We start from the raw sequence: 25,659 nt of genomic DNA, 5'->3' as shown, positions 1-25,659 counted from the left end.
GACGAATATTTAGAATGCAACCAAAATCATTTGTTACCTAGGCATATATATTCGAATTTCGGACCAAAATTAACCTTTACCCCCCTTTTTCTATTTCTCCATCAAAATCTTATCGTGTTAGCTCCGATCTATTTTCCCTATAAGCTCGCTAATGATAAAGACTTGATTGAGGGAAGGAAGGAACTGACCGTTGACGTGATTGAACTGTGGTCCCGCATTGACTTGCTCCGATATCATGCCGATGCAGGTTCGAAAATAATTGTTTCTACTAATGAATTGAACGTATGTGCCTGGTATGACTCTTTTCAACTTCTTCAATGTTTCTTGAACTTTCCTACATTGCATCTTACATTTAACTTCAGATAGCTTAGTTAATGGTTTCAATTTTATAACTCATTTATCTTGCAGTCATCTATTTCAATCATTCACAGACAGTTTTGGACAATGACGACTGAAGTTCAGTGCAACGGGCATCCCGACGCTTCACCGTTAATATCCAATTCATTGAACCACAATGACAGTCACAGAAGCTGGGTAGTGCAAAAATTTGGTGGCACAAGTGTAGGCAAATTCGCTGTGAATATTGCGGAAGACATTGTTCGGTAGGTGGATTGTGGAACCTTGCCAATCATAGTGATTTGAAACTAATTGGGCATCCAGTGCAAGCTTAAAACATCATAGAATCGCAGTTGTCTGTTCCGCGAGAAGTACTGGGAAGAAGGTCGAGGGCACAACGAGTCGGTGAGGATTATCGAAATCACAAAGGATGGCGCATGCGAAGATATACTAATTCTGGCCTTTGCAGATTGTTGGAAATCCACAGTGTCCTTCAGTCTGTCAACTCTTTGAAAGACTCGGATTCAGAAAATTACAAGAGCTTAGTTAGCAAATACGAAAGACTGGTGGACGTTATCCGTGACGATCACATCGCAGCAGCGAGGTCACATATACAAGATGAGGCTATAGCCTCGAGGCTCGCAAAGGACATTGAAACGGAGTGTAAGGAGATACAGGAATATCGATTGGCTGTTGAACGATGGCATCTGGAAATTGATTCGAGATCAAAGGATCGCCTGGTCAGCTTTGGAGAGAAACTTAGCTGTAGATTTGTGGCAGCTTTATTACAAGACAGGGTAGGCTATATAAAGCATTCCAATTGCGCCGTGCTTACGATATATATTATAGGGAGTTGATGCCGAATACGTAGACCTCTCGGATGCTATCCATTTCAAGACCCCCAAGGGGATGAACTTAGAGTTCTACAGAGACGTGGCTGCGGCGATAAAAGAGAAAATCGACGCTTGCCAGGATAGAGTGCCAATTATTACTGGATATTTTGGAACCGTTCCAGGTGGTTTGATGGATGGAGAAATCGGAAGAGGATATACAGATCTTTGCGCAGCATTAGTGGCTGTGGGAGTTGCAGCAGAAGAATTGCAAGTATGGAAGGAAGTTGATGGTATATTTACTGCAGATCCCTCGAAAGTGCCAACCGCCCGACTTTTGTCCACTATAACACCATCCGAAGCAGCAGAGTTAACTTTTTACGGGTCCGAGGTCATCCATCATCTCACTATGGACCAAGTCATTCGAGCGACCCCACCGATCAAGATTCGGATCAAAAACGTTAAAAACCCACAGGGAAATGGCACAATCATTCTTCCCGATCCTATATTAGAACCTTCGCAGCACACCCATGCGAGAAGCCCAAGTCCTGTAAGTCTGAAGAAAACGCCTAAGCGCCCTACGGCTGTTACTATCAAGGACAAGATCTCCGTTATCAACGTACATTCGAATAAGAGATCGATTTCGCACGGATTCTTTGCAAAGGTATTTTCCATATTGGACAGTCGACAGATTTCTGTGGATCTTATTTCCACCAGTGAGGTTCATGTTTCCATGGCTGTTCATTCGGCGTATATCTCTGCAGAAGATATGCAGAGTACCAAAGCGGAGCTTCAAGAGTGCGGCGAAGTCAGCATCCTCAATGAAATGGCAATCCTCAGTCTAGTGGGATCGGAAATGAAAAATATGGTCGGAATTGCTGGCAAGATGTTTTCTACTCTTGGAGAAAATAACGTCAATATCGAAATGATATCTCAGGGTAAATTTAGAATCTCCGTCCCACATAGCGATTCGACAACTAACAAGCGACATTCAGGGGCGAGTGAGATCAACATATCTTGTGTCATAGACGCTTACGAAGCCACACGCGCGATGAACATATTGCATACAAATCTTTTCACATTTTTAGAATAGATCAAAACGGGAATTGGAAAAGGTAAGGGAGACGGCGTTCAAACTTTGATGGAATCGAGCATGGTGCATTGGCGGCATTTAAAATTTGGGGGATGGTTTGATGCACATATCCACAATGTGTATTTTTATATTTTCGCTGTATAAAACTTAAAACCTATTCATACCCTACTGCACATATCCTTTCAAAAGTTGGTTAGAAACTCGCTTCCCCAATCAGAACTTTTCCTACTCAGCCTAGGACCATCCTACTCATTCTGCAAGACACTGAAGCCGGGTATCTAATAAGCCATACTGTAACCTAAGACCTACAATAAGAGTATCCTGAGTGCAGGGAAGTGAGAACGTCGTTGTGCTTTCTGACCAAAAGCTCATGTGCCCTTTCCGGTGCATTCTAGTCCCGTTTCAAGTGAAGCACCCTGCATGATATTGTGTCGAGATATAGAAATGCTTGCCAAGTCCAGCCCCTATCTTCGAAATGGAGTTTGTCGCTTCATCGCCATCGTCCGGATCATGCATCTCGACCAAAGCATTATTAGGTGCAACTGCCATGCGACTGTTAAGTCTCTCTCCTGCCGGAAGATAATCGCCTTCAAGCACTACCCTTCAGACTGTCAGAACCAATGTTAGACAATATGATGTCACATGTGCGGGTACTTATATACCTGTTTTCGGCTCTCCTCACTGCGTGATATTATCTTCCTTCCGCTGGATGTAGCTGTCCGTACCATGCTAAGTGATTAACAAGCACTATACCTGATTAACTACGAAGTGGGTACTTCGAACGCTTTGGTCTAGTATTATCTGGTTCTGTCCCATCTCATATAGATAAATTACGCAATTCAAAATTGATGTATAACGAACGAAGCTGACAATTGCCAACTATCAGGAGGTCAAGATTATGAGCCTCATTTTAACACAGCTTTTCACCGATTACAGTGTAAGACGCTGGTCTTTATCATTCGGTACATGTCAGATGTAGCTCGATGTATCTCACCCATTCTGTCATTATTTCGTTTGTCAGGAATGGATTTAGGATATTCTTTCCTCATTCGATATTTCCCCACCTGTTCCTCTTCCAGAGTCAAGCTATTGTTGATCAAGAATCGCTTGTACACTTCGGATAATATCTGGTCCGATGTTCGATTTCAATTTAGCATCGTTGACTGCACATACTTCTTCAAACATCCGGAAGCAAGACCAGTAACGGCCAGCTCTCATCTTTATTTAATGAAGAAAACTTCCACGACATGACTTATGGTTGGCTCTCATCACGACTGAAGAGAAATAATCTTCTGCGAGTAAACCCTGGATAACGTGCTAAATGATTCACCATACAAACTCCGAATGCACACAGCATAAAATAACCCCCCATCTGCTGTACAACATAGCACATAGATGTATATCAATGCATGCATGAGTACAGATCGTATATCACGTCTAAGGGAAATCTGGCAAGGCTTGAAGTCAAATCGGTAGACTGATTACCTCTTTCTCTACAGAGTGTTACCCCGAAAAGAGTATGTATCCGTTTGTCAATGTTGCATCCGTGGGGCTTTTCTGCTTCTCCAACTCAAACTCCAATGCTGGACCTCTTCGATTACCTACTCATTCAGAAATTGCTAAGGAGGTCAAATAACTTACATCTTCTAAACCTTGATTGGGTGTAACTCGTCGACAATTTCATTTGCCTGCTTTGCATTGCTCGCAAACAATATCAAACGTTCGTAAATGACTCGAAAAAAAGAAAACACACTGACATTTACACTCCACAATCGTCCTCCCCAATTGAGCATCTGTTGACTAACCGAGGTTCATTGTGTAAGCAAATGATATCACGATTGCCAAATTGGCGATACGCATAAATGTGAAGCTATTGGCTAAAATCAAGCCGAACAATTCAGCCGAGAAATAGCTGCAGCTTTCACTGATCACTGCGGCCGGTATTGTATCACGAGGAGAAAACACTGCAGAAGTCGTTGCCATCATGACAACGGGAGTCTGAAAATTGGTTTGGATGAGGAAATGTGTATCAATAATCCAAGAAAGGTAAGTGATGCAAGATTCCTCGCACAACAGCGGTAAGAAATGATTGTTTGGTTGTCTCAGAATTTGTATCTCTAACCCTCAACCCAGCTAGAACCAGATTTAAATTTTTGAATGCAGACTTGAGCAATTTAACATTCCATGAATATTTGTTGAGTTGGATAACAACGAATGATAATTCCGGTCGTTATCAGACAGTCCTTGGATGATTGGTATCGGAAGCCTCAAAGTTGTCCTTTGACTGGCTCGGCATACGGTGGCTGATTTCATTTCCCGACATTCCTCGTAAAGTATCCAGTACATTTTCTGTGCCGCCCGGTAATTTTTCCTTCCAACGAAATTAAGTTTCTTGCAATATTCTGATCAGCTTCGCTGCTTCGGCAACTAGGAGTATTTGGAATATCATCTCTTGTAACATGAGAGAGAAATTCATGTTCCTAGTGGGCATTAGGCGAACTTATCTACGTCTGATCATGGCGATGCTAACAGCATTCTGTACAGATTACTTTTTAATGTATCAGATAATGTGGCTAACACCGAGCTGCTCCTCTCGGTAGTGTATCCCGAATTTGGCGGACTTGATTCCCAAGTGGGGTTCTTGTCCCGATATGAGAATAAATACATGGAGCGGGGTGCCACAGAGATACTGGGGGCGGAACGACAGAAGCTAAAAGGCTGCAGTCTTGCGGCCCATAATCATTGGACAATTTTGTTATAAAAGGCCTCGGAAGAATTAACCATAGATAAGGTGCGTTGGGTGGTGGGTGGCACGATTAGTTAAGCCTTTGAAAAACGTTGAGCCACCGATTGATCTGAAAGTTTGGATCCAGCTTGTTTGACGGATTTTATCATGCTACACGTTACACGCGGCTGCAGTGACTACCGGGCATGTGCCATCCATATGCTATTTCCGCCGTCTATACCTTTGCCTTCATCGTATTTTTACCTTTTCTTCCTTCGTTTTTGGATCTGTAGGTCTCAACGTTTGATCCGCGCTTTCAGTCGCAACCCGTTTTCCACAATCCCTCTCGATCATAATATGTATTCTAGACGTCCCTCGTATTAGATTCGTCACAGACCAACATCGTCATTCTCTTGAATCTTTATATCTTACGTTTCATGTCTATAGCGGATGAATGTTGGAGTAATCGGATTTATTACTTTTCGGGAATATTCCAAACGAATCAGAAAATTATATCAGTTCTACCTTTGTTAGGTTTGCCAGTAAAGTCGGACAATAACTGGACAATCGTGCCTGGTTGATCAACAATAGAAACTTAATTTTCACGATAAATTAGGGTCATGTATATAACATCGACCATATAGAAGATTTCCCATATCACACAAGACAATCTCTTCAAAGGACCCTCCTCTTTCATTGCATGATACACCATATATCTTTCCATCATGGGTTGGGTACGCATCACCTAGAATCTCTGAACATTCTAATGCTTATTAGACTTTAGGTGGAGAAGACGAATATGACCGTGGCGAAGAGCGCCGTTGGAAGACGATTCAGACTAGAATTTTCCGGGCATAGGTACGAGAGAAAAGGCTCTAGGTTTTTGACAGAAGTGAGAGCTGGTCTTGCCACGTTCTTTGCTATGGCATACATCATCTCAGTAAATTCATCGATCGTATCAGGTAAGTTTCCTACCTATACCTTGTTAACTCTCCTCACATCTTTCAAGCTACCGGAGGAACATGTGTATGCGATTACCCTCCTGGATCTACGGATCCCTTCTGCCTAGACAGTTCAACAGATCCCAGTTACCAGATATGTGTTCAGGAAGTCAACCAGGATTTAGTCACAGGCACGGCAGCGATATCTGCACTGACGAGTTTTTGCATGGGTGTTTTTGCAAATATGCCGATAGCGCTGGCCCCCGGAATGGGTTTAAATGCATATTTTGCTTATCAAGTTGTTGGAATACATGGACAAGGACCCGTCTCATATAGACTAGCATTGACAGCTGTATTCATCGAAGGATTACTCTTTGTTGCGCTCTCGATACTCGGGCTCAGACAATGGCTTGCTCGCGCAATACCTCGAAGCTTGAAGATAGCTAGCGGTGCAGGCATTGGACTTTATCTCGCTCTCATTGGACTTACTTATAGTGCGGGAATCGGTGCTATCACAGGTAGTAATGCCGATGTACCTCTTCAAGTAACTGGCTGTATACCCGAGCTTATTGCTCCAGATGGAACTTGCATATCTGGAAAGATGCGAAGTCCGACAATGTGGCTTGGCATCTTCGGTGGGGGAATGTTCACAGCGTTCCTCATGATGTACCGTGTCAAAGGTGCAGTCATAGCCGGGATTCTCCTCGTCTCTATCGTTTCGTGGCCGCGCAATACCTCCGTTACTTATTTCCCTCCTACGGTTTCTGGCGACGCGGCATTCGAGTTCTTTAAGAAAATCGTCACCTTTCATCCAATTTCGCGAGTGCTAGCTGTGCAAGATTGGAATATCACTGGAGCTGCGGCTGGACAATTCGCATCCGCACTCATCACTTTCCTTTACGTCGATATCCTTGATTGTACCGGAACGTTATATTCGATGGCTCGTTTCTGTGGAGCCATCGACGAAGATACGCAGGATTTTGAAGGTAGCGCCGTAGCCTATCTCGTCGACGCCTTTGGCATATCTCTTGGTTCCTTTGTGGGCTCACCTCCTGTCACTGCATTTATCGAATCGGGCGCTGGTATATCAGAAGGAGGCGTTACAGGACTCACAGCCGTCACCACCGGTTTCTGCTTCTTCATCAGTCTTTTCTTCGCGCCAATATTCGCTAGTATACCTCCTTGGGCAACAGGGTGTACTTTAATACTTGTCGGAGCGATGATGGCACGCGCGTGCACGGAGATTAATTGGCGGTACCTGGGAGATTCTATTCCGGCTTTTCTGACGCTGGCAATTATGCCCTTTACGTATTCGATCGCTTACGGACTCATTACTGGAATCGTTACATATACATTACTTAATACATCAGCATGGGTATTGGCGAAAATGTCAGGAGGAAGAATTATGCCACACGACTACGAGTTAAAAGATTACTGGACATATAAAGTTCGCGGTGGCTTATTGCCTGGTTGGGTACGCAGAGCCACAAGGGGAAAAAGAGATTTTTGGCGCGAGTGGGATTTTGATGCGGAGGTGGGGGATAAAGTTGAGAGTGTGGGGGGACATAAGACGAGGGGGAGTGTAGCGAAAAGTCACAACAGCTCGAAGAGTCATGATGTGCATGGGAGGCAAAAGGAAAATAGTGGAATGCCCAGTGTGAATATGAATGGGCATGGAGAGCGAACGTGGGAGATGCCCGAGATGGCGTTTCCGAAGAATGTTGCGGCAGGGATTGGGGAAGCGATCGGAGGAGAGGAGAGGAGGGAAAGTATGAGGACTATGAGTTCTGTTGGGAGGAGTCTGGGAAGGAGATCGTGAGTGGGAAGTTGAGGCTTGATAATGATGGATTGTTTGGGTTGGTAATGGCCAGTACTGGATAATTTCTGGGCTGGATTTAATTCACAATGATAAAAGGAGTTTCAAGATACCAACTGGGAATACGGATATGGATATGGATGGATGGATGGCGTAGATAGATTGGGTGATTATATTATTCATATTCCTCGAGGACTCGATCGAGAAAGGTCTAGAGGACTCATGAATGGTTCAGATGAATGAGGGGAAATTGGTTGTTACAATGCGACCCTCAAAAGATTTAATTACCCGCGAGAGAATAGGATCAGTCCGCAAGGCGCAACAAATACCTCCAGACAATGTTTCGCAGCTATCAACTCTGTAAACATCAAAAGAGACGTACATATCTACATATCACAGCCCTCCTCCTCAAACCCCATCTCCAACCCCTCACCCAAGTCCACATCCTCAAACCTATCCCTCGCATTCACCCAAGCCAACCTCATCTCACCTTCCAATATAATCCCCAACCCCTCCTCTTCCCACATCCAAGAAACAAAATATGCCATGCTGGTTCAGTGGTAACGCGCTGAATATGCACATGCCCGTAAAACGGCACCTCTGCTTAACAAGACTATAAAGTGATTGTCTTCTTGAAGAATCAGTTCGCCTGGTTTAAATTAAGGGGTCTCCAGGATTTGTTGCATAGAGCGTCCTTAATTTTTTGTCTTTTGTTTTTGTTTTTGGAGTGGTAGGGGATATTTTCTTCTGGGGGAAGTAATTGGGAGGGGGATGCGGGTGAGTGAGGTTATATTCACTTTTGGTGGGTGAGGTGGGTGGATGCGGGAAGATGAGATGGGATGAGATAGGGTGAGTTGAGATGAGATGTTTTTGTAGGAGAGAGGGAGCGTGCTATGGTGCAGTTGTAGTTGAGAGGAATGTAGAGCAGTAATGGAGTGGAAGATAGGGAGGGACCTTGTTCAAATACAAGATATATATCAAGAAGTCAGTCCAATATAATTTCACGCCTCGCTCTCACAACATGCGTGTAGAAGTTTAACCGCTTTGCGAAAACCATATCGAAGCCTCTGAAGCAGTCCCTGCAAACGACATGTATGGAGTCTACAAAGTGATCAAGTATCATATATTGAAGTCCATGAATTCAAGCATCTTTGCAGGAAATAGACAACAAGGCCAATGAAAAATGCACCAGAAATTTCAGATGGGCCTCAAATATTCCTATAATGACATAGGAAAAGTAGTAAACACAGTAATGAGTAGACATCGGTCGAAAGCAGAACTGTGACTACGATGTTCAACGCCTTGGAGGCGTTGGTACATGATGCATTTCTACACCCATCATTTCAACGTTGTCCGTTCGACATACCGTCAATCGATCAAAACTTACTATGGCTAGATCTCAGGCCCATGTAGTGACGAGACTTGAAGGTAAAGGCGCCATCTTACATTCAGCCTGATTATGAGGTTATTAAGGAGCGTCAGAGTATATCTAAATGTCGGACCCAATTTCACACATTGTCAGTACAATGAGGCACCTAAATTTTGAAGTTTATCCGTCCGTCTGAATGCAGAAATTAACATCTTTGTCAAAAAGAAAGGGGTTCGGTTTCACTGTATTTTGAGATTGTTGGAGCAAATATAATGTAAGAATGATGTTCATAACTTAAAGGTGTCGCTTGCATTAGAGGAAAAGACCAAAAACTCCTACCGATATGCCTTTCCTTCATATCATGACCAGCTGTGCGACCTCCCAATTGTGCATATACCGAAGCATGGATGCGATTCTTTACCCATTCCCATACCGAATTTAACCTTATGCCCTCGTCATTACTGTTCATAAATTCATTTCATTCATAAAAGCTCATCCATCCCCTCCTCTCCATAGTATCTCCCACTTACCCAATACAAACTTGGCCCGAGTGCAAGCAATTCAAAAAGTCAGCAAGGTAATATAAGCTAAATGAAGGAAGGTATCAATAACAGAGCATTTTCGTAAGAGTGGTATTCGCCATTCGATATCCCGTATAAAGATTCGCCCGGGCCGGCTAGTCGATTCCCCTCGCCTCTACCATCTAGATCAACGCTGTCAGTAGAGCCAGTAGAAGATTTTCGGCCTAGAGCTTTTGCCTCTTCGAGCTCCATCTCATGAAGTTTCTTCTTCTTCTCAATTTCTGGGTTTGGCTGAGGGATATCGTCGTTGCCAAGTAACAAGTGTCCGGGCACTGCCTCGAATTCTCCATCATCATCATCCCCTTCTCCCTCACTAGAATCATCACCGCTCATGATGGGACTATCAAGCTGTGCAGATCTAGGACTCTTCACAAGCATTTCCGGACTCTGAGGTCGAGAGTCAAACCCACTGGTGCAGCTTGTCGCTTCGCTCTTACCAGAATCTATCTTTTTGAGAGGTCGGCTACCTTCAAGGGTAAATGGCGTCAATGTGGGATCAAATTCCGCTGGTAAACCAAGAGCGGCTGCTACCGCGTGCGCTTCAATAAGAGGGCCAGTTGCGCTCTCGAGATTGCTTGCAACGATTGACGTTTCATGTCCGCTAACCCCACTCTCTTGTAGAATGCGGGTGTAACTTTGACGTGCAGGATCTGCATCTCGTTTTTGCTTCTTCTTTAACCTTTTATCCGTGGGTCTTACGACAACGACTGGTATGGGCGAATACTGCAAGCACCATTTTGAGAACGAGTTTCTGTTTCCCATCAAACCTTGGAACCCCCCAAGACTTCGCCCCCGAGTTCCAACGATGAGCATCGCAGGTTCGTAAATTTGGATCTGGACACCCGAATGGTTAGTAAGTGGCGTTAATTCTCTGCGAACATCAAACGGTCCAAACATACCATCTTTTGAAAGGTTGTATGGACTTTCCCTATGGCATACTCCAGTACAATACTGACAGCTTTATTATCATCGTTCTTCTTTTGTATCGCATCTAGTAGTTCTCTTGCATCCTGCTGATATTGCTTGATCTCCAGGGCTCTGTCAGTGATCAACTTCGAATCTTTATCAACAACCCTTAAACAGATGATTTGGTCTCCATCGTCGACGAGCTCTTCTAGCATCCACTGTAGAGCGATATCCGAGTAGGAGTTCTCGTCTATGCCGACCATAAAAGTCCTCGAGGATCGTTTGTATTGATATCCTTCATGTTTAGAGTTTTGAGTGTAGCTTCTAGTATTCCTCTCGGTGTCTTCTGATAACGATCCAATGCTATCGAATGAGACTTTTCCTTTAAACTTTCTGTTGTTCGGCGCCATTAGTGTCAGATTCATGTATCGCAAAGAAATATTGGGTAGTAATGTAATAAAGATCCAGATTAACCATAGAGAGCTTTCTTGCGCGATATAGAAACCAAGTGGGGTTAATCACCCGCCCCCAGATTTCGGCCGCTAGGATCCGGGAAGGAAAGCGTGGGACATTATAAAGTATACTTTTATTTGACGGTACGGCCCATTCCCACCTTCCCTTGAAACAAAACATCGTCGCACAAAGAATAAGGAAATGGGACACAACTTACGGTGGAGGAGGTGGACTCGAGCCCCTCAGACGAGGACGAGTCAGCGTCTTCTTTCCTTTACCACCCTTCCCGTCTTTCAAGGGCCGCGGACCTCTAGAACCCCCTCTGAAGGATATGCTCGACATCGAGTTTAGCCGTTGGTTAGGCGGATGATCATATTGGACATGTTCTGTGATAGATCTAAGCTTTGGAGAAGAAAAATAGTCCGAATTTGTTGGCGCAGAAATATTCGGTGAAAGGGGAGATTTTGGGGATGGCGAATCTGAGCTTCTAAAGTGCGGGGAAGTAGGTGCCGACATGGTAAGTTATTGTTCAATTATAAATTAGACATTTGGTCTATTTCAAGGCGACTTTATAGTAATTGTTGAATGCTTATGTCGAATGAGGTGAGCATAAGAACTTTGAGATTGTTGGTTTGAGATTTGTCAAAGTGGATGGATGAAGTGGTCCGTTCTAGGCTTCAGGCGAGAAACAGCGGTGTCGTACTAGGATTATTCAGATATTTATTATTCATGCCCAGATACTGAAGTTGAAAGATTCTGGTTAATCAAGTAAGGTATGGGTGATTCAACAATTATGTACCCATTTTGTTACGTTATTAGTAGTCTTTATGAGACATGCTGAATGCCAAGATAGTCGCGCCTTCCCTTTCAGCCTTGCGAGTTGCTTACGACAGGTACAGCTGTACGATAATAGTAAAATCATAGATTCTCTTTCACTCTGGAATAGCACAGCAACTTATACATAGACATGGGGTTTACTTCATAATTTATTTTGATCTACTTGTAAGGCTCCTCGCCTTCGTCCATTTTTGACAAGCCATTTCGTGGATTTGTCTTTTCCACCCCCCAGTACGCCATACCAATGCCATAGAGTTGAAAGCAATATTGTCAAGAGAGAAGCATGAAAGGTATTTTAGTATGTGCGAGCAAGGTTTCTGAGATACCAGTCTACCAATTTGCGGCCGACCTTTGCTTCAGAGATATGAATAAGATCCTGTAAAATTTATTAGCAATCTTGTATTTTGCATTGATTTTTTTCTCAAATAGACTTACTCCTTGCATAGCATAATCGAGATCGTTAGAGTTGACTACTTCTCCGTCCAACAATCCATTATCAGTCCATCTAATTTGTCTGCTGCGTTGCTTGTTGACCAATAACCATCCCCTCAACTTCTCAGGCTCAACCTCCAAGAATCCAGCCAACTTCTTTACATCCATGGTGGTATATAATCTGAGATAGGACTTCACAGTTGGGCTCCACATGTTCGTCTTAACCTCATCCATGAAGATAGATAGATGATGCTCGAGAGGGTCGACGTTCAATTCTGGGTTGTCGAAGTCAGGAGGAGTAGGAGAGATAAACTTGGGGCATGCAGAGCGGAATAGCTCCTCGAAGATTGGGAGGGATTCTGGTCCACCGCGTTGAAGTTTGAGGAGTTGGTCACCATACTTCTCGCGGAGAGCAGTGTGGATGGTATCATCGAGACGGGTTGGGTGGAAAGCCACACAGATGGCAATGAGGGCGTACATTTGATCGTTCTTCTTGGAGATTGAGTCATACTGGGCGTTCTTTTGGAAGTTCTTGGTTCTTGAAACGTAGATCAAGATGTGGCTGAACATGCGGATGGCATCTGCGTATCTGCGCATCATCATGTATGAGAATCCTACATAGTAATAGGTAGTGAAATGAGCGGCCATAACGCGCGCAAACATAGCCTTCTTGTTAAGCTCGATATCGTCAAGTGTCTTCAATGCGAGACTGAAATCACCGAGGAGACAATGAACTCGCAATAATCCAATGATGGAGAAGTATCCGAGCATTCTGTACAAGGACTTCGAACCATAATCACCGGCGACAGCCATAGGCTCTTCATTGCGCTTCATGGCAGCTAGTTGCTCGTTGATCTGCGATCTCTGAATGAGAGAGTATAAAACGTTCAAAACACTGTAACATCCCCATGTGTTTGGCGCCTCGCGGAGGATTTGGATTTCTTCTTCATTTGTACCTTGACGTGCGACACGATTTCTGTACGAGCAGAAAGAGTTGAACTGGTAGATGAACTCGTCGATAACATCCCAAGCCCAGTAGTACTGTAGCTATAATTAGCGTCCCATGCGAGTCTGTCGATACACGAACAAAGAACTTACCGATGGTGGTTCGAGGTCAACTGGCCCGTCAGAGTTCAAAATGAAGTGAAACAAACTACAATAATTATCATAGCTTGCAAACTTGACTTCCAAAGGAGCAGAAAAGTCCAAGGGTTGTGCAGCAGCAGCAAGTCTCGACTGAATATCATCGGTCTGTTGTGCCATGCTCATCGAGTTGACCTGCTCCAACTCTTCCATGCCTTCATATTGAACCTGTTCTTTATAGTCGTTGGCAAGAGCCTCCTCCTCAATATCGGAGTCATCGTCCAAGGCTCGCGATGCGATGCCGCCGTTTTGAAAGGCGCTCATGATGCTGTAATTTTGCTCGGAGTCGTCGTCGAAGCAGAGTAAAAATTTAAACCCCACCACCAAAGGATTCAAAATCGAGGTTCGGTTATCGCACTAGGACACTAGGGCTAGTTAAAACGAATCTATGTCCCTAAATATTCAGCACTATTTTTCACTCTACTAGCTTCTAATGATTGTATTTCCTTGCCGATTTTGGAAATTGATATAATTGTTTAACTATTTGCCATATCTAAAAAAAATTATCTGGGAAGGCTTTCAAGCACCTGTTGTTGCAAATTGAAGGGATTTTGTTGAGTTGACGGATTAACTTGAATTTTATGGTCACGTGTAGCTTGCTATATTGAATTCATCTCTTTGTGTGGAAATGGAAAATAAGTCGCAGACATTGCTTTTTTCCCTAGATCAGCGTTTAAGCTCGAGAGAATGTTTGATTGTCATATTGTAATGAAACATTAGAAAGCTCTTACTGCTAGATCTGAAGTGAGCATGAAGTGGGCGTTGAAAAATGTTATGAAGCCCATTCAGACATATTTCATTAATTTCTTCCATCGGAATGACTTGCTCCATAGGGACACCAAGAATTCTGAATACAAACAGTTTTTGAAGCAGTCTTTGATATGTTTGTGATCGTGGTTCATTACTAAATAGATTGGTAGGAGACAAGGAATATTACTTCTAGTCTCAGGATTCAAATCATATATGTGTAAGTGATTGCTTCATATCCCTGTGAGAGCAAGTACTTCTAGATTTCAGGCAACTGCTTGCAATGATTCATACATTGATCGAATCATATCATGGTAATGCATCTTGTTTCTCAATACTACTCACTGTGGGAATCATGGAAACCAATCTACCTAATTTTCGCTTGCCTCGCTGAAATGCTCCTTTATCGGTACAAACCCACCATATTACTTCGTCACCTTCGTATCATGCGTGATATTTTTCATCCTACTGCATATACTCAACCAAAAGACTTCTGGCCTCAGAATTCAATCTTTCGTTGACGTAACCTGAAATTGCTCTATCGTGTCGTTGATTTGCTTCCCTCAAATATGATCCCACCCAAAGCTTTACATCCGTGATCTCTGGCCATTCGTCAACTGCAACCTTCTTGCAAGTATTGAGTTGTGTAAAGCCAACTCCGAAACTTAGGTCGTCGACATCTGCTTCAGCCACTACATCATCGGTTGTGACAGGTAGTGGTGGGTTCTCCAACAACTTGAGGAGAGCCTCACAAGTCTTAGACCAACCTTTCTTATATCTGACAGCAAATGCTTGCGAATCGGTCAGGGTCTTAGTCAAAGAGATGACGGCTATTTTGCGGTCTAGTGGCCGAGGGAATTGCTGGGTAATTGGGAGAATAATGGTCAAGTAAAGAGGCACGAATACGGTGTCTTGTACAGCATCTGATTGCTTTATAAAGAAATCTGCTCCAAGGCCTTGTTGATCCTTAGATGAGATGAGATGGTAGAAACGGACAAAGCGACGCTTAAAGGCTTCAGGAGGGTTGCTGTTAAGGCGTGTGAACATGATGTTTAAGATCGTAGGGAAATATTGTTCAATGGCAGAGCTATCACATGTTAGAACAGAAACAATTGGTATGTTAGGAAGGGAACTAGAGTTGCTTACACATTGCACGAAATAATCAAAGCTTCTAAAACATCAAAACTTTGCAGCTCAGTTCTTGATTTTCCGGCCATAAGCTTCTGGAAAATGCCAAGTATTGGTTCGAGTTGGTTATTCGCTACAAGCTCAGCAGCGCACTTAGGAATCATTGCGGAAAGCAATCTAGTCAGGGCTGGTACGTTTCCTCGAGATTCCCAAAGAGTAGGGCTTAGAATTGGGGCAATCAAGTTTCTGTAGTAGTCGGAAAGTGTCGTAGACGGGTTGGCTTCCAGCAGAGCGGCAAATAATTGGAAAACATAGGGCATGAATTCTTGACGATTGTTAGTGCATGACCATTTTTGAATGGATATTGAGCATACCTTGAACATCACTTGAGAGAATTCCAGCAAAGGTAGGATACAGATCATTCTCAAGTTTGTCGGGTTGTGAAGGCGCCGACCATCTTTTTCAAGTTAGCAATGAAACGTGCACAGAATTTGTGAACATACCTGATCAAAGCACCAAAGGCTTCGAAGTGATAGTAGTAGAAGCGTGGGTTACTAGGGTTTTGGCCGATTACTTGAGTGATCTTGATCAAGTGCTGCAAAACATTATCTGCTATTGGAATAACGCCGTCCTTAATGACAATGAGCACTCTCATAACACAGCGCATGAGGAACTCATTCTCCTGAATTTTCTCGGGTGCGGCATCTTTCTCGATCAAATGGAACAAGTGATTTAGAAGACTCTCGGCGAGTGGCAATACATCCTCCTTCCCAAAAATATGCTGATTTGCATCGTTTGTGAGAAACAAAACTCTTTCCACAGTAATTGCGGCGTAAGTGTATACCACATAGTTCGAGGAACCCAGGTTCTTGACCAGGGGTTCGAATGCCGCTTTCCATTGATCTTTGGTCAATTGGCTACGGAAAGTATAAAGGAATTTAATAGCATCAACCTTCAAGATTGGCTCAACGTTGCTTTCCGCAAGAAGATCATTCGCAACATTCTGCTGGAAAAAGTCGACAACATTCACCAAGGGGTTTGTGGTTTTGACTCCTTGTCCTGTTGTGATGACACCCTTAGCCGCGATTGCCGAAAACAAATATACGGCGGTATCTTTAGATTTCCAATGATCGCTACCGTTTTGGGAGAATTGGTCAAGATAATGCTTGATATATCTCCCAACAACATCTGTCACAAGTGGCTCGAACTTCTCTAGAAGCTTGCGCAAGAAGTCGGTTGCTGCCCGTCTTCTGGTGTCAGCATCCGAGCCCTCCAAATCTCTTCGGATATACTCGATGGGCTCATCCTCGAATTGTTCGATATCCGTTTCTCTCAAGCTAACATTGGGCAGAATGACCTTCTCAACCACCTGACTCAGAATCTCGCCATTATTGAAATTTTGAGCATGCTTGTCAAGACTAGCAACTGCGGTCAAAAAATGCAATGCTTTGCTAACAAGTATGTCGAATTTTGTTTCAGGTCCAATGGTTGTCAACAGACTCCAAGCACTTGTAATAAATGGCTCGCAAAGACTTCCAAATGCATCTTCGTATTTTTGCATGTAAAGTGTCGAAACCTCACATATGCCAGCTTTCACGAACTCGAGAGGTCCCGACTCAGAATCGTCGTCCGTCGCCAGAAGAGGATTTTCATATGTTAGGTATTTATGCAAGAGTTTAGATAAGTCTCCGATATTGTCCTCGAAGATAGGAGGGAGATCTTGGCAAGAAAGATCGAAGAAAACTTTCATCAGGAGGTTCATCGTCTCAAAATGTTGCTTCAGAACCTCTTTATTATCCTTATTAGCTTGGATCTGCTGGTCGGTGCTCTGTGAAAAATAGATCAGCTGGTGCCTACACCTCTGAGTGAGTGAAATCTTACCGCCAGAAGCTGTACAAAAGGTTGACCAAATTTTGATAGTACGTGGTTGACTTCTGTGTATAGAGCATCCGAGGCGAACAGCGGTCTCCATCTCTTGAATATTGAATGCGCGACTTCCAGTACACCATTATTGATTTTAGCGTTATTAGGAGTGAGGCGGGATACCAAGTCCTACATATAGTCAGTAAATACTTCGACAGGGAACTGATTCGGCACGCAAGTAACTAACATCGACCAATGTATCCCATCTGTCCCAAAAGTCTGATTCTGCGATGATACTGATAGCTTCTCCAAGTTGGGCTTGTATACTGTTTGGGACCGAGACCATGAGGCCAATCAACTCAGTCTTTATCGTGAAAACTTCATTCTGTGGAAGCTTGTAGTTTCTCTCTTCGTCCTGAAGATTTATTAGCAGAGAATGGGAATTAGCGCAAGATACTTACCACATAGTTGTACTTAATGAAATTCTTGAAGCATAGAGCTCCGGAGAGCCTTGTATTGACTGGCAGGTCATCTGCTGCAACGATGTTGAGAAGGAGGAGAGAAAATCCAGGTTTGGCCTGCTCTACTTTCAAGGCTGCCTCAGCTGTACAAAACAGTTAATAATTACTTTATGATTATGAGTGAAAAAAGGTTTACAAACCTTGCTTATGCTGCCTTGGGTCCAAGGTAGCTTGAAGCAGAGCTGCAACTGTTTGAATATCTGAAGACATATTTAAAGAGACCGTGTGAAGATCTAATAAATAGAAATCAAGAGCTGGTGATTGACACAGAATAATGTTTGCTTGTAAACTTTCTAGAACCTAAAAAGGATGGAGAGACGGAGGTGAAGATAATCCGAGACCCGATTTATTAGGAACACAGAAAGACCTTTATAGAATGATTCCTTGATTTCAGCTAAAGCAACAAACAATTCATGAGCTATTTGAAACCAGAACCAAAGATGTACGTTGAGTTTTCGTTGTATCCCAGAGATTCCATTCAAGCTCGTTATCATCCCCTGATATCTTTATTTTGAGATTTTTGTACTCTTATCTGATCTAGTTATTGAAGGAAACCGAGGAGTTCCCTCATTGAAGACTAGTGTCATCATCATCAATGTGCTTCATTGATCGAAATTGGCAGCCTTGTAGCCTTATAGACTTGGCAATATTTTGATAGCCTCGGAAGTGAAGTCAAAAATTTATAGAGGACATTGATGAAGTCCATCCTACACTCCCTTCTCGCATGAATACTTGGGACATATGTCTTTGTGTTAGCTGGCTCCCAGATACTTATGGTGTGTATGCTACTTATCTCCGAAAGTTCGAATTTTTGCATCTGAATAGCCACTTCACTTCATCCACACCTCACATCCTATTTTGGAAGTTTAGTTTGCTGTCGCTGCTTCACTCCATTCACTCCTTATTCGCCATACTTCAGGGAATTTGCCTTACTTTAGCTGCTTCACTTTACGCATTCATCACCTTTTCACCATGCAACATCAATTTCTATGATTGAATTAGTATATATACTGATTAGACTTGATAATTCGCACAAGACATGTCAGACGTCCCTTATGATTTTCACTGCAACGGCTTTATCAAGATCAAGCTTTTATTGAGCCCAGATAAAGAAGTAAGAACTTGAAGTCTCTCATCAGCTGACTATCAATATCCATCTATCATATCTCATGGAGCTAAACCTAGAATGGCCTACAGTGTACAGGTCCCGAGTTTCTCTACTGATGTGCATCTTGTTACCATGACGCAATATAAAGTCTTCATACACAATGCTAGAGAGCACTTGAAAAATAGAGCTAGCTTTCGGTTGTCTTACAATCTGGAAGCATCATTGTTTCGGCGCTCTACAAGCATATGCTTGCTGCCTTGTTATTTTCTTTTCGTCAACTTCGATTGCATGATTCGCATACAACACTGCAATTCAAATTTTTGAAAGAAAAGCATCCAAAATGTATCCCCCATTTACTAACAGATGGAATTTCGAAACAGATTCTCGAGTTCAAAGAAATCCTCGAGTTTCCAACCCTCGAGCTTCTATGCCTCCACCTGTCGGGGACGCAGCTCAGACGCCGGAACCAAGGAGCTCTAGCGGAATTGCGAGTGTATTTAAAAGCTTGACTGGTGGTAAAATTACCAAAAGTCCAAGTACGCAATCTCCAGCAACAGGCCCTTTACAGCTCGATAATGGAAGCATTCCGCAAAAGCTTAGCCATGGAGGTATACTCAACCACGAGCCAACTCTTGAACAGTTACAAGCAGGGCATAGTCTTGCAGATCGCATTCGCGCAGCAGAACATTTACGCCGTGCTGTGATTGATTTTCCCCTGGAAAATGTTGGTAGATGAGATCGAGATATTATTTGCCGCTTGCTAATTTTTTGTTAATAGGTTTCTATGATATTTATTGCAGGCAAAGATTTAATCGAACCAACTCAGCCACAGCAAGCGCGGATCGCGGGGTTTGAATTGTTGAGCGCTTGTGTTCAATGTACATCCTCGAATGATCCTGAAAGAGCAAGCTTTTTCCAAGTATTAAGTCATCCTGCAAACAGAGAAGATTTTAACCTGCAGCTTGTATCGTTGATCGAACTATCACGACACGGGAAAGATCTCTCGGGTTTCCATTATAAATTACTCCCACTCTTAACCACATGGCTGAAGGATACTTGGTCTGCAGCCACAGCAGAACGAATCTCACGCAAGAAGGCTACCCGTCAGAGCTCCCTGCCAAAAGAGCAACCGCCTTTAGATGAGGAATCTAATCTAGCTCTTCTGTTTGTCTTCATTGCGGATATTATCAAATTCAGCTCTAACATTGTCACCGATTCAGCATCGTCCGACCTTCTTTCTCAGATTCTTGAGATTTGCACATCATCTGCTACAGAGGCGGATCTCAAAGCATGCAATCAGTTGTTTGATGCTGTCATAACATATGGAGATATCCCAGATAGCAAGCTTCAGCCAGTTGTGAAGGTGCTATGCTCCATACATAGCTCTCTTTGGAATGTGCACCAAGACGCCTGGAGATGTATCAGCAACTTATGCAAATCCCATCACGGGCTCACAATGGTCAGAATACTGATGGAAGTTGTTGGAAAGCCTCTGTTAGACAAGTCCGATGATAAGCAATATAGCCAGAATGTTAAAGAGGTCAGGGGTGCCATATCGGCATTGGAGAAACTGCTTGCAAAGGACGCAAAGAATGGTTACCCCTTGGTCCCATTCACCCTTCTCATGGCATCTCTGCGAAAGGTTCTTGAGCTCGACCGTACCTCAGTTGATTGCGATATTTTGCAGCTAATTTACTCGCTTTTCACTCATGAAGGTGGAATTATGCAGAATGTGCTTGACGAAGACTGGTCACCAATGTTTGAGATTGTGTCTAGCTGCTCTAGGCGCATTCCAGACCCTGTGACGAATCGGTCTCAGATATACAATACTATCAATGGAAGTCCCCCTTCAAGAGACGAAACCTCGCAGCAAAAGTTTATAACAAAAATGGGGGAACTGATTGGTGGTCTAATTATGCGCGTCGAGCAATTATTAAATTCACCTCCACTCAACTTCGTTCAGAAAGACGACTGCATTGATTTTTTCGTCAGATCTCATACCTATCTTCCAGACACTTGCGCAAGATTGGTCATTGATCATTTTATAGACTACAAATGTTGCTCGCCATCAGATATACGATGGAAAAAGAACATTGACCTGATTCTCGGCGGCTTCCTTGCTGATCGGTCCCGCCCACCCGATATTCGACTACACGCTCTGAAAGCGGTGACAGATGTATATGTGATCGTCAGCGTTACTGATCAACCGGAGATTTTCGAGGCTTTTGCGGTGACAGTCTTAGCATATGTTCGAGATGAGAAGGATATTGCAATACTGCAGGAGTTCATTGATTTCGCTGTAGTGATGGCCGAACAAACTTTGGACGACAGCTTATTCCAACATGCTGTAGACATTATGAGAAGTGTGGTCACTAGTGACCGAATGCAATCACCTCTTGGATCGCCTCCAGGGACTCGTCATGGCATCTTGTCGAGCAAGTCTTCATCTTCATATGCCGCACCTCCTATTGTGCACAGCCCTTCCAATATCGTTGTGAGAGGTTTTATTCAAATATTCATGCGAACCATGTTTACAGATGTCTCCAAGTCATTACGGGTGTTTGAAGAATTACTTGCCATCGCACAAGCTTCTGACTGCCCAACAGACTCTCGCATATCTGCTCTAAAAATGTTCTTTCGGCTTCGGGCAGACGCGATGAACAGAATTTTCCTCACACCCTTCACAGAGTCAGATAATTTAGCCGCTTCTCTCTATCGAACAGCTGAATCTCTGGCTAAGAAGCACGCTGCAGATGAAGCCGCTCAGCAAAGTCGATTAGCTCGAGCAGATGAATCTAATTCTCGCCTATCTCGAAGTACGTCAGGCGGTCAAGCACAGTCTCTTCCCAAACAGAGTTTCAGATTAGGCAGTGGCATGAATCGAACTTTACAGCGTAACCACCAAATGTGGATGTCACCAGACGCCGATGCCTTGCCAGACACTACAAATGGCAATGCTACTATACGCCTAGTTTCAATAATTGAAGATGTGGATCAGAAATTCATTGCGCAAAATTTGGATGCTCCAGGATTGATTCATGATCAAGAGAACTCACAACACTCTGCGGTTCGAGATACTATCGCTGAAGCAGATCCAGTACGGGAGAACAAACGGGATTTCGCGGTAGAAGCTCCCGACGATCTCTCACGTACCTCTATCGAGTCCATCCATCCGGATCTGACTGATACTGAAGAGAAAGGGCCTGACCACAGCGATAACTTGAACCCTTACCAGCCACTTGTGCAGACTGTCTTGAACATTGAATCTTATCTCGATGTTCTTTGTCAGCTCCTTGATGGCGGGTGTGATTGGGAAGTCTACAGCTATATTCTTGTTCACCTGCCATCTCAGCTGACCAACCAAGCCCTTTTCAAGTCATCAATTCCCCAGATAAAGAAGCTCAGATCTTTGCTATGCGATTTGATCAGAGATAGTAGTTTTCAAGAGCCCCCGGTATCATCTGGATTGCGCAAAGCTGACGTAGCCATTTGTCTCTTTCACGTCTTGACAATGGTCACAAGTTACAACCGAGAATTTTCCAAAGCCGAGGAAGATGAGATTGTTAGGACATTCTTACAAGGTGTAGGCGCGTGGGAGCGGGCTGCCAAATGCTGCATCCATGCCCTTTCGATTTGCTGCCATGAACTTCCTGGATCGACTAGAAAAGCTCTTGTGACTATTCTTCAAAAGATGTCGCAGATTATCACTCAACAACATGTCGCAATTCATATTCTAGAGTTTTTGGCTTGTTTGTCCAGACTCCCGGAACTATATGCCAACTTTCGAGAAGAGGAATACCGAACTGTTTTCGCTGTATGTTTCCGATATCTTCAAAATGTACGAGATCAGCCGAGCAAGGACAACAGTTCAAAAAATAACCTCCCCCGAGCTCGAGTTGCCTCGGGACCACTTTCAACAGAGAGTAATTTGGCAGATGCAAGCGTGCAAGCAAGCAGCTCGGATGATTTACCACAGTATGTGTATGCTCTTGCATATCATGTTATCACCTTCTGGTTTCTGTCCTTGAAACTTACTGATCGCGCTGGTCAAGTTGGTTGGATTGCTAAGAACCTCGTTTCGACTGATGCGAATGGAAAGGAGAAGATCGATGAGCAAGCACAAGTCACCTTGGACTATATGCAAAGAGTTGCTTATGCTGATGTGGACGAATCCTCTGCCGATCCAGACTTCATCCCAGAACTGTATGGTGAAATACTGAAAAAGCGCTGGATCATTGGCCATAGTGTTGTCACCATTGAACAGGCTACCCACAAAGGCTGGGCCCAAATCACTAAGCGCCATCCGTCAGGTACTTCTTGTTATATGGTTCGTGAAAAGTTTAGCCCGCCGCCTCCTCATCAGATCTCTCTCTCTACCGATGCTTTACGCGACGCAAAACACTCTAATGCCAATGTTGTTCTCCCCAGCCACCTCCTCCTACAATTGACCGCCTCAATTCCGCAAGGCACTGAGTTCACACGCCCAATTGCTCTTCCCGATGACGACATGACCAGGCGTGCTGTAAAGGCTCTGGATCGCAATCTTACCGTGGATGGGCACAAGGTTGGTGTCATTTATATCGGCGATAAGCAGACACAGGAAGTCGAGATACTTGCTAATATCACAGGCAGTGAGGAATACTATACATTTCTTGCAGGGCTTGCGACAGTGACCGAACTCAAGGGGGCCAAGTTCAATGCTCAAGGTCTTGACACAACGTACGGTACGGATGGAGAGAAGGTATTCTGCTGGAGAGATCGGGTTTCTGAAATAGTTTTTCACGTGACAACACAGATGCCGACAAATCTTGAGATGGATCCACAATGCGCTCAAAAGAAGAAACATATTGGTAATGACTATGTGAATATTATCTTCAACAACTCCGGCTTGCCGTTCAAATACGACACATTTCCATCTGCTTTCAACTATGTCAATATTGTTATTGCTCCAGAATCCCGTCTCTCTTTTACCGCTGCTAGAGATCCACGACAAGGACAATTGCGAAAAGACCCATACTACAAAGTTCAGGTCATGAGCAAACCTGGATTCCCGGAGATCTCCCCAGCTGCTGAGATGAAAATTGTCAGTCTGAGGAATTTGCCGGAGTTTATTCGCTTGCTAGCAATGAATGCTTCAGTCTTTTCCTCGGTCTGGGCAAATCGTGAGGGCGGAGAACACGTTTCACCATGGCGCAATCGTCTACGTGAGATCAATCGGCTCAGGGCAAAGCATGCACCGAAGCGATCTGATTCTACTCATAATTCCCCACCAGGTACATCCACTGGTGCAGTTTCCGAGGCTAAGGCCCGCGAGAGCATGACTAGTATTCGCCGGGCTTCTGTCGCCAACTTCAGTTTTCTATCTAGTTCAGTTGACGCTAGTTCTCAAAAATCGTCGGTTTTGTCTACGGCAGAACCGGATAAGGACACAATTGGGGATGAGCCAATGGTTGATAGTTTAGACTTCTCGAGATGGGCGTAATATAAAATGTGAGGCGTTGGGTTGAAACGACTGAAATGATTGGGAAATACCACAAAAGTTTTTATCTTATTTTATCTTATTTTATCGTATATTCTTTCGTTTAGGAGCTGGAAGGGGCAGTCATGAGATGGTGGAGGTCCAGCTTGACATAAATCAGGTTGGTAAATCTCTATGAGCAAAGAGGGAGCTTTTGTTTTCTTTCAGTGACCATTTGTAAACACACCGTGACATAGCTTAACATCTAAATTAAGTATTTATCTATGGATCTCGCTACATGCTCTGCCTGTAAATCGATTTCATTGGAAACTTCAGTATGATTGGGTGGTAGAACCCATTTTCAATGCTTCGTGAAGCCGCAACCGACCAAAGCGAACATAGCTATGTGCGCACAATGCCTGCAAAGCTTCAGGCCCGACCTTATTGACACAAAGTCATTTGCAGAGTTCCAGTCTTCCTTGCCGATGTTTCAGAATCGGAAACATGAACCTTTTCAGAGACTTTGAAATCGATGACTTACCCAGTCAGCATGGAAACTCCTGCATTCATGGCCGCGGATATTGGATTTCCTATGTTTAGGGAGGCAAGCTTCGAGTCGCACTTGGACAAAAAACATATACTGTGTCCGATTCTTTCTTGTACCAGATGTTATTAATGGTGCAACGCCCATTTTATCCAGTAGTCTTTTTTTTTTTTTTTTTGGAAAACTAGAATCTCAGGCTGATGGGAATCTCGTTATTGACGAAAAGTAAAGGTAGATTGCTCTGGCCTTCAGAATTCTCAGTCATTCCAAACCTCCTCAATATCTCGCTCTCCCACCAAGCTCCCTAGCCAATTTGCCTTCCCCTTCACTCTCCACCCCACCTGCTCATCCCCATTGCCCAATCTCTTAATCCAACCCCCCAAAGCTGCAACCACCGCACTAGCGTCCTCTCTCATGACTCTGATCCAAACGTCCTTGTCCTCCGTCTTCAAAATATCAATAGAGATAGCAGAGCCATGGAGTCCCAGAAATTGCAAAAGTGCTGAGGTGATATACGACTTTGCTGTAATATCATCTAGTTGTGGCTTCTTGAAAGATGAGGTCTGAAGTTCCAGATGGATGTAGGAAAAAAGTGGTGTTGTGATAGTAATGGCTTTGTGCTCGTGATTATTCTGTTTGCGTTTTGAGGGGATAGATGACGGAGGTGCTTCTTGCATTGGAATATCTACGGTGGTTTCTGTAGTTTGAGCCATTTTTCTACAGCTCGAAGGGAGCTATTTCAAAATTTATAATTTTTATATTAATGTTCAGAGTCCTGGTGGGATACAAGGGAGGAGATTCAGCCGTGTCGACGTTTTTAGACGGCTG

The 25,659-nt window shown here is 43.7% G+C and overlaps 7 protein-coding genes across 7 annotated transcripts; 3 read left to right on the top strand and 4 right to left on the bottom strand.

The window, feature by feature from the left end:
- Nucleotides 1–444: 444 nt before the first annotated feature.
- Nucleotides 445–2,353, top strand: Bfra_006443 (putative aspartate kinase protein; the record flags this gene model as incomplete). Its single annotated transcript, XM_037336815.1, has 5 exons — nt 445–602; nt 661–741; nt 806–1,133; nt 1,186–2,104; nt 2,162–2,353. 5 exons carry the CDS (start codon nt 445–447, stop codon nt 2,257–2,259), a joined length of 1,584 nt encoding a protein of 527 aa, XP_037198181.1. The 3' UTR covers nt 2,260–2,353.
- A 3,356-nt stretch (nt 2,354–5,709) lies between these two features.
- Nucleotides 5,710–7,744, top strand: Bfra_006442 (putative purine transporter protein; the record flags this gene model as incomplete). The annotated part of the gene is made up of 3 exons (XM_037336814.1): nt 5,710–5,718; nt 5,769–5,946; nt 5,994–7,744. 3 exons carry the CDS (start codon nt 5,710–5,712, stop codon nt 7,742–7,744), a joined length of 1,938 nt encoding a protein of 645 aa, XP_037198180.1.
- Nucleotides 7,745–9,697: 1,953 nt separating this feature from the next.
- Nucleotides 9,698–11,566, bottom strand: Bfra_006441 (putative universal stress protein; the record flags this gene model as incomplete). The annotated part of the gene is made up of 3 exons (XM_037336813.1): nt 9,698–10,525; nt 10,591–10,990; nt 11,268–11,566. The coding sequence occupies 3 exons, from the start codon at nt 11,564–11,566 to the stop codon at nt 9,698–9,700; spliced, it is 1,527 nt and encodes a 508-aa protein (XP_037198179.1).
- A 410-nt stretch (nt 11,567–11,976) lies between these two features.
- Nucleotides 11,977–13,726, bottom strand: Bfra_006440 (putative eukaryotic translation initiation factor 3 subunit l protein; the record flags this gene model as incomplete). Its single annotated transcript, XM_037336812.1, has 3 exons — nt 11,977–12,263; nt 12,323–13,360; nt 13,418–13,726. The coding sequence occupies 3 exons, from the start codon at nt 13,724–13,726 to the stop codon at nt 12,183–12,185; spliced, it is 1,428 nt and encodes a 475-aa protein (XP_037198178.1). The 3' UTR covers nt 11,977–12,182.
- Nucleotides 13,727–14,674: 948 nt separating this feature from the next.
- Bfra_006439 (putative chromosome segregation protein cse1 protein) lies at nt 14,675–17,931 on the bottom strand (the record flags this gene model as incomplete). Its single annotated transcript, XM_037336811.1, has 8 exons — nt 14,675–15,296; nt 15,356–15,662; nt 15,712–15,794; nt 15,841–17,165; nt 17,219–17,389; nt 17,448–17,615; nt 17,662–17,804; nt 17,862–17,931. The coding sequence occupies 8 exons, from the start codon at nt 17,929–17,931 to the stop codon at nt 14,675–14,677; spliced, it is 2,889 nt and encodes a 962-aa protein (XP_037198177.1).
- Nucleotides 17,932–19,169: 1,238 nt separating this feature from the next.
- Nucleotides 19,170–24,311, top strand: Bfra_006438 (putative gtpase activating protein; the record flags this gene model as incomplete). Its single annotated transcript, XM_037336810.1, has 2 exons — nt 19,170–19,553; nt 19,608–24,311. 2 exons carry the CDS (start codon nt 19,170–19,172, stop codon nt 24,309–24,311), a joined length of 5,088 nt encoding a protein of 1,695 aa, XP_037198176.1.
- Nucleotides 24,312–25,088: 777 nt separating this feature from the next.
- On the bottom strand, nt 25,089–25,544 carry Bfra_006437 (uncharacterized protein; the record flags this gene model as incomplete). Its single annotated transcript, XM_037336809.1, has 1 exon — nt 25,089–25,544. The coding sequence occupies one exon, from the start codon at nt 25,542–25,544 to the stop codon at nt 25,089–25,091; it is 456 nt and encodes a 151-aa protein (XP_037198175.1).
- Between the last annotated feature and the right edge of the window lie 115 nt (nt 25,545–25,659).

The sequence above is a fragment of the Botrytis fragariae genome (assembly GCF_013461495.1).
Source record: "Botrytis fragariae strain BVB16 chromosome Unknown tig00000000, whole genome shotgun sequence".
NCBI lineage: Eukaryota > Fungi > Ascomycota > Leotiomycetes > Helotiales > Sclerotiniaceae > Botrytis > Botrytis fragariae.
Note: the sequence above shows the minus strand (reverse complement) of the source record. Positions and strands in the feature narration are given on the sequence as shown.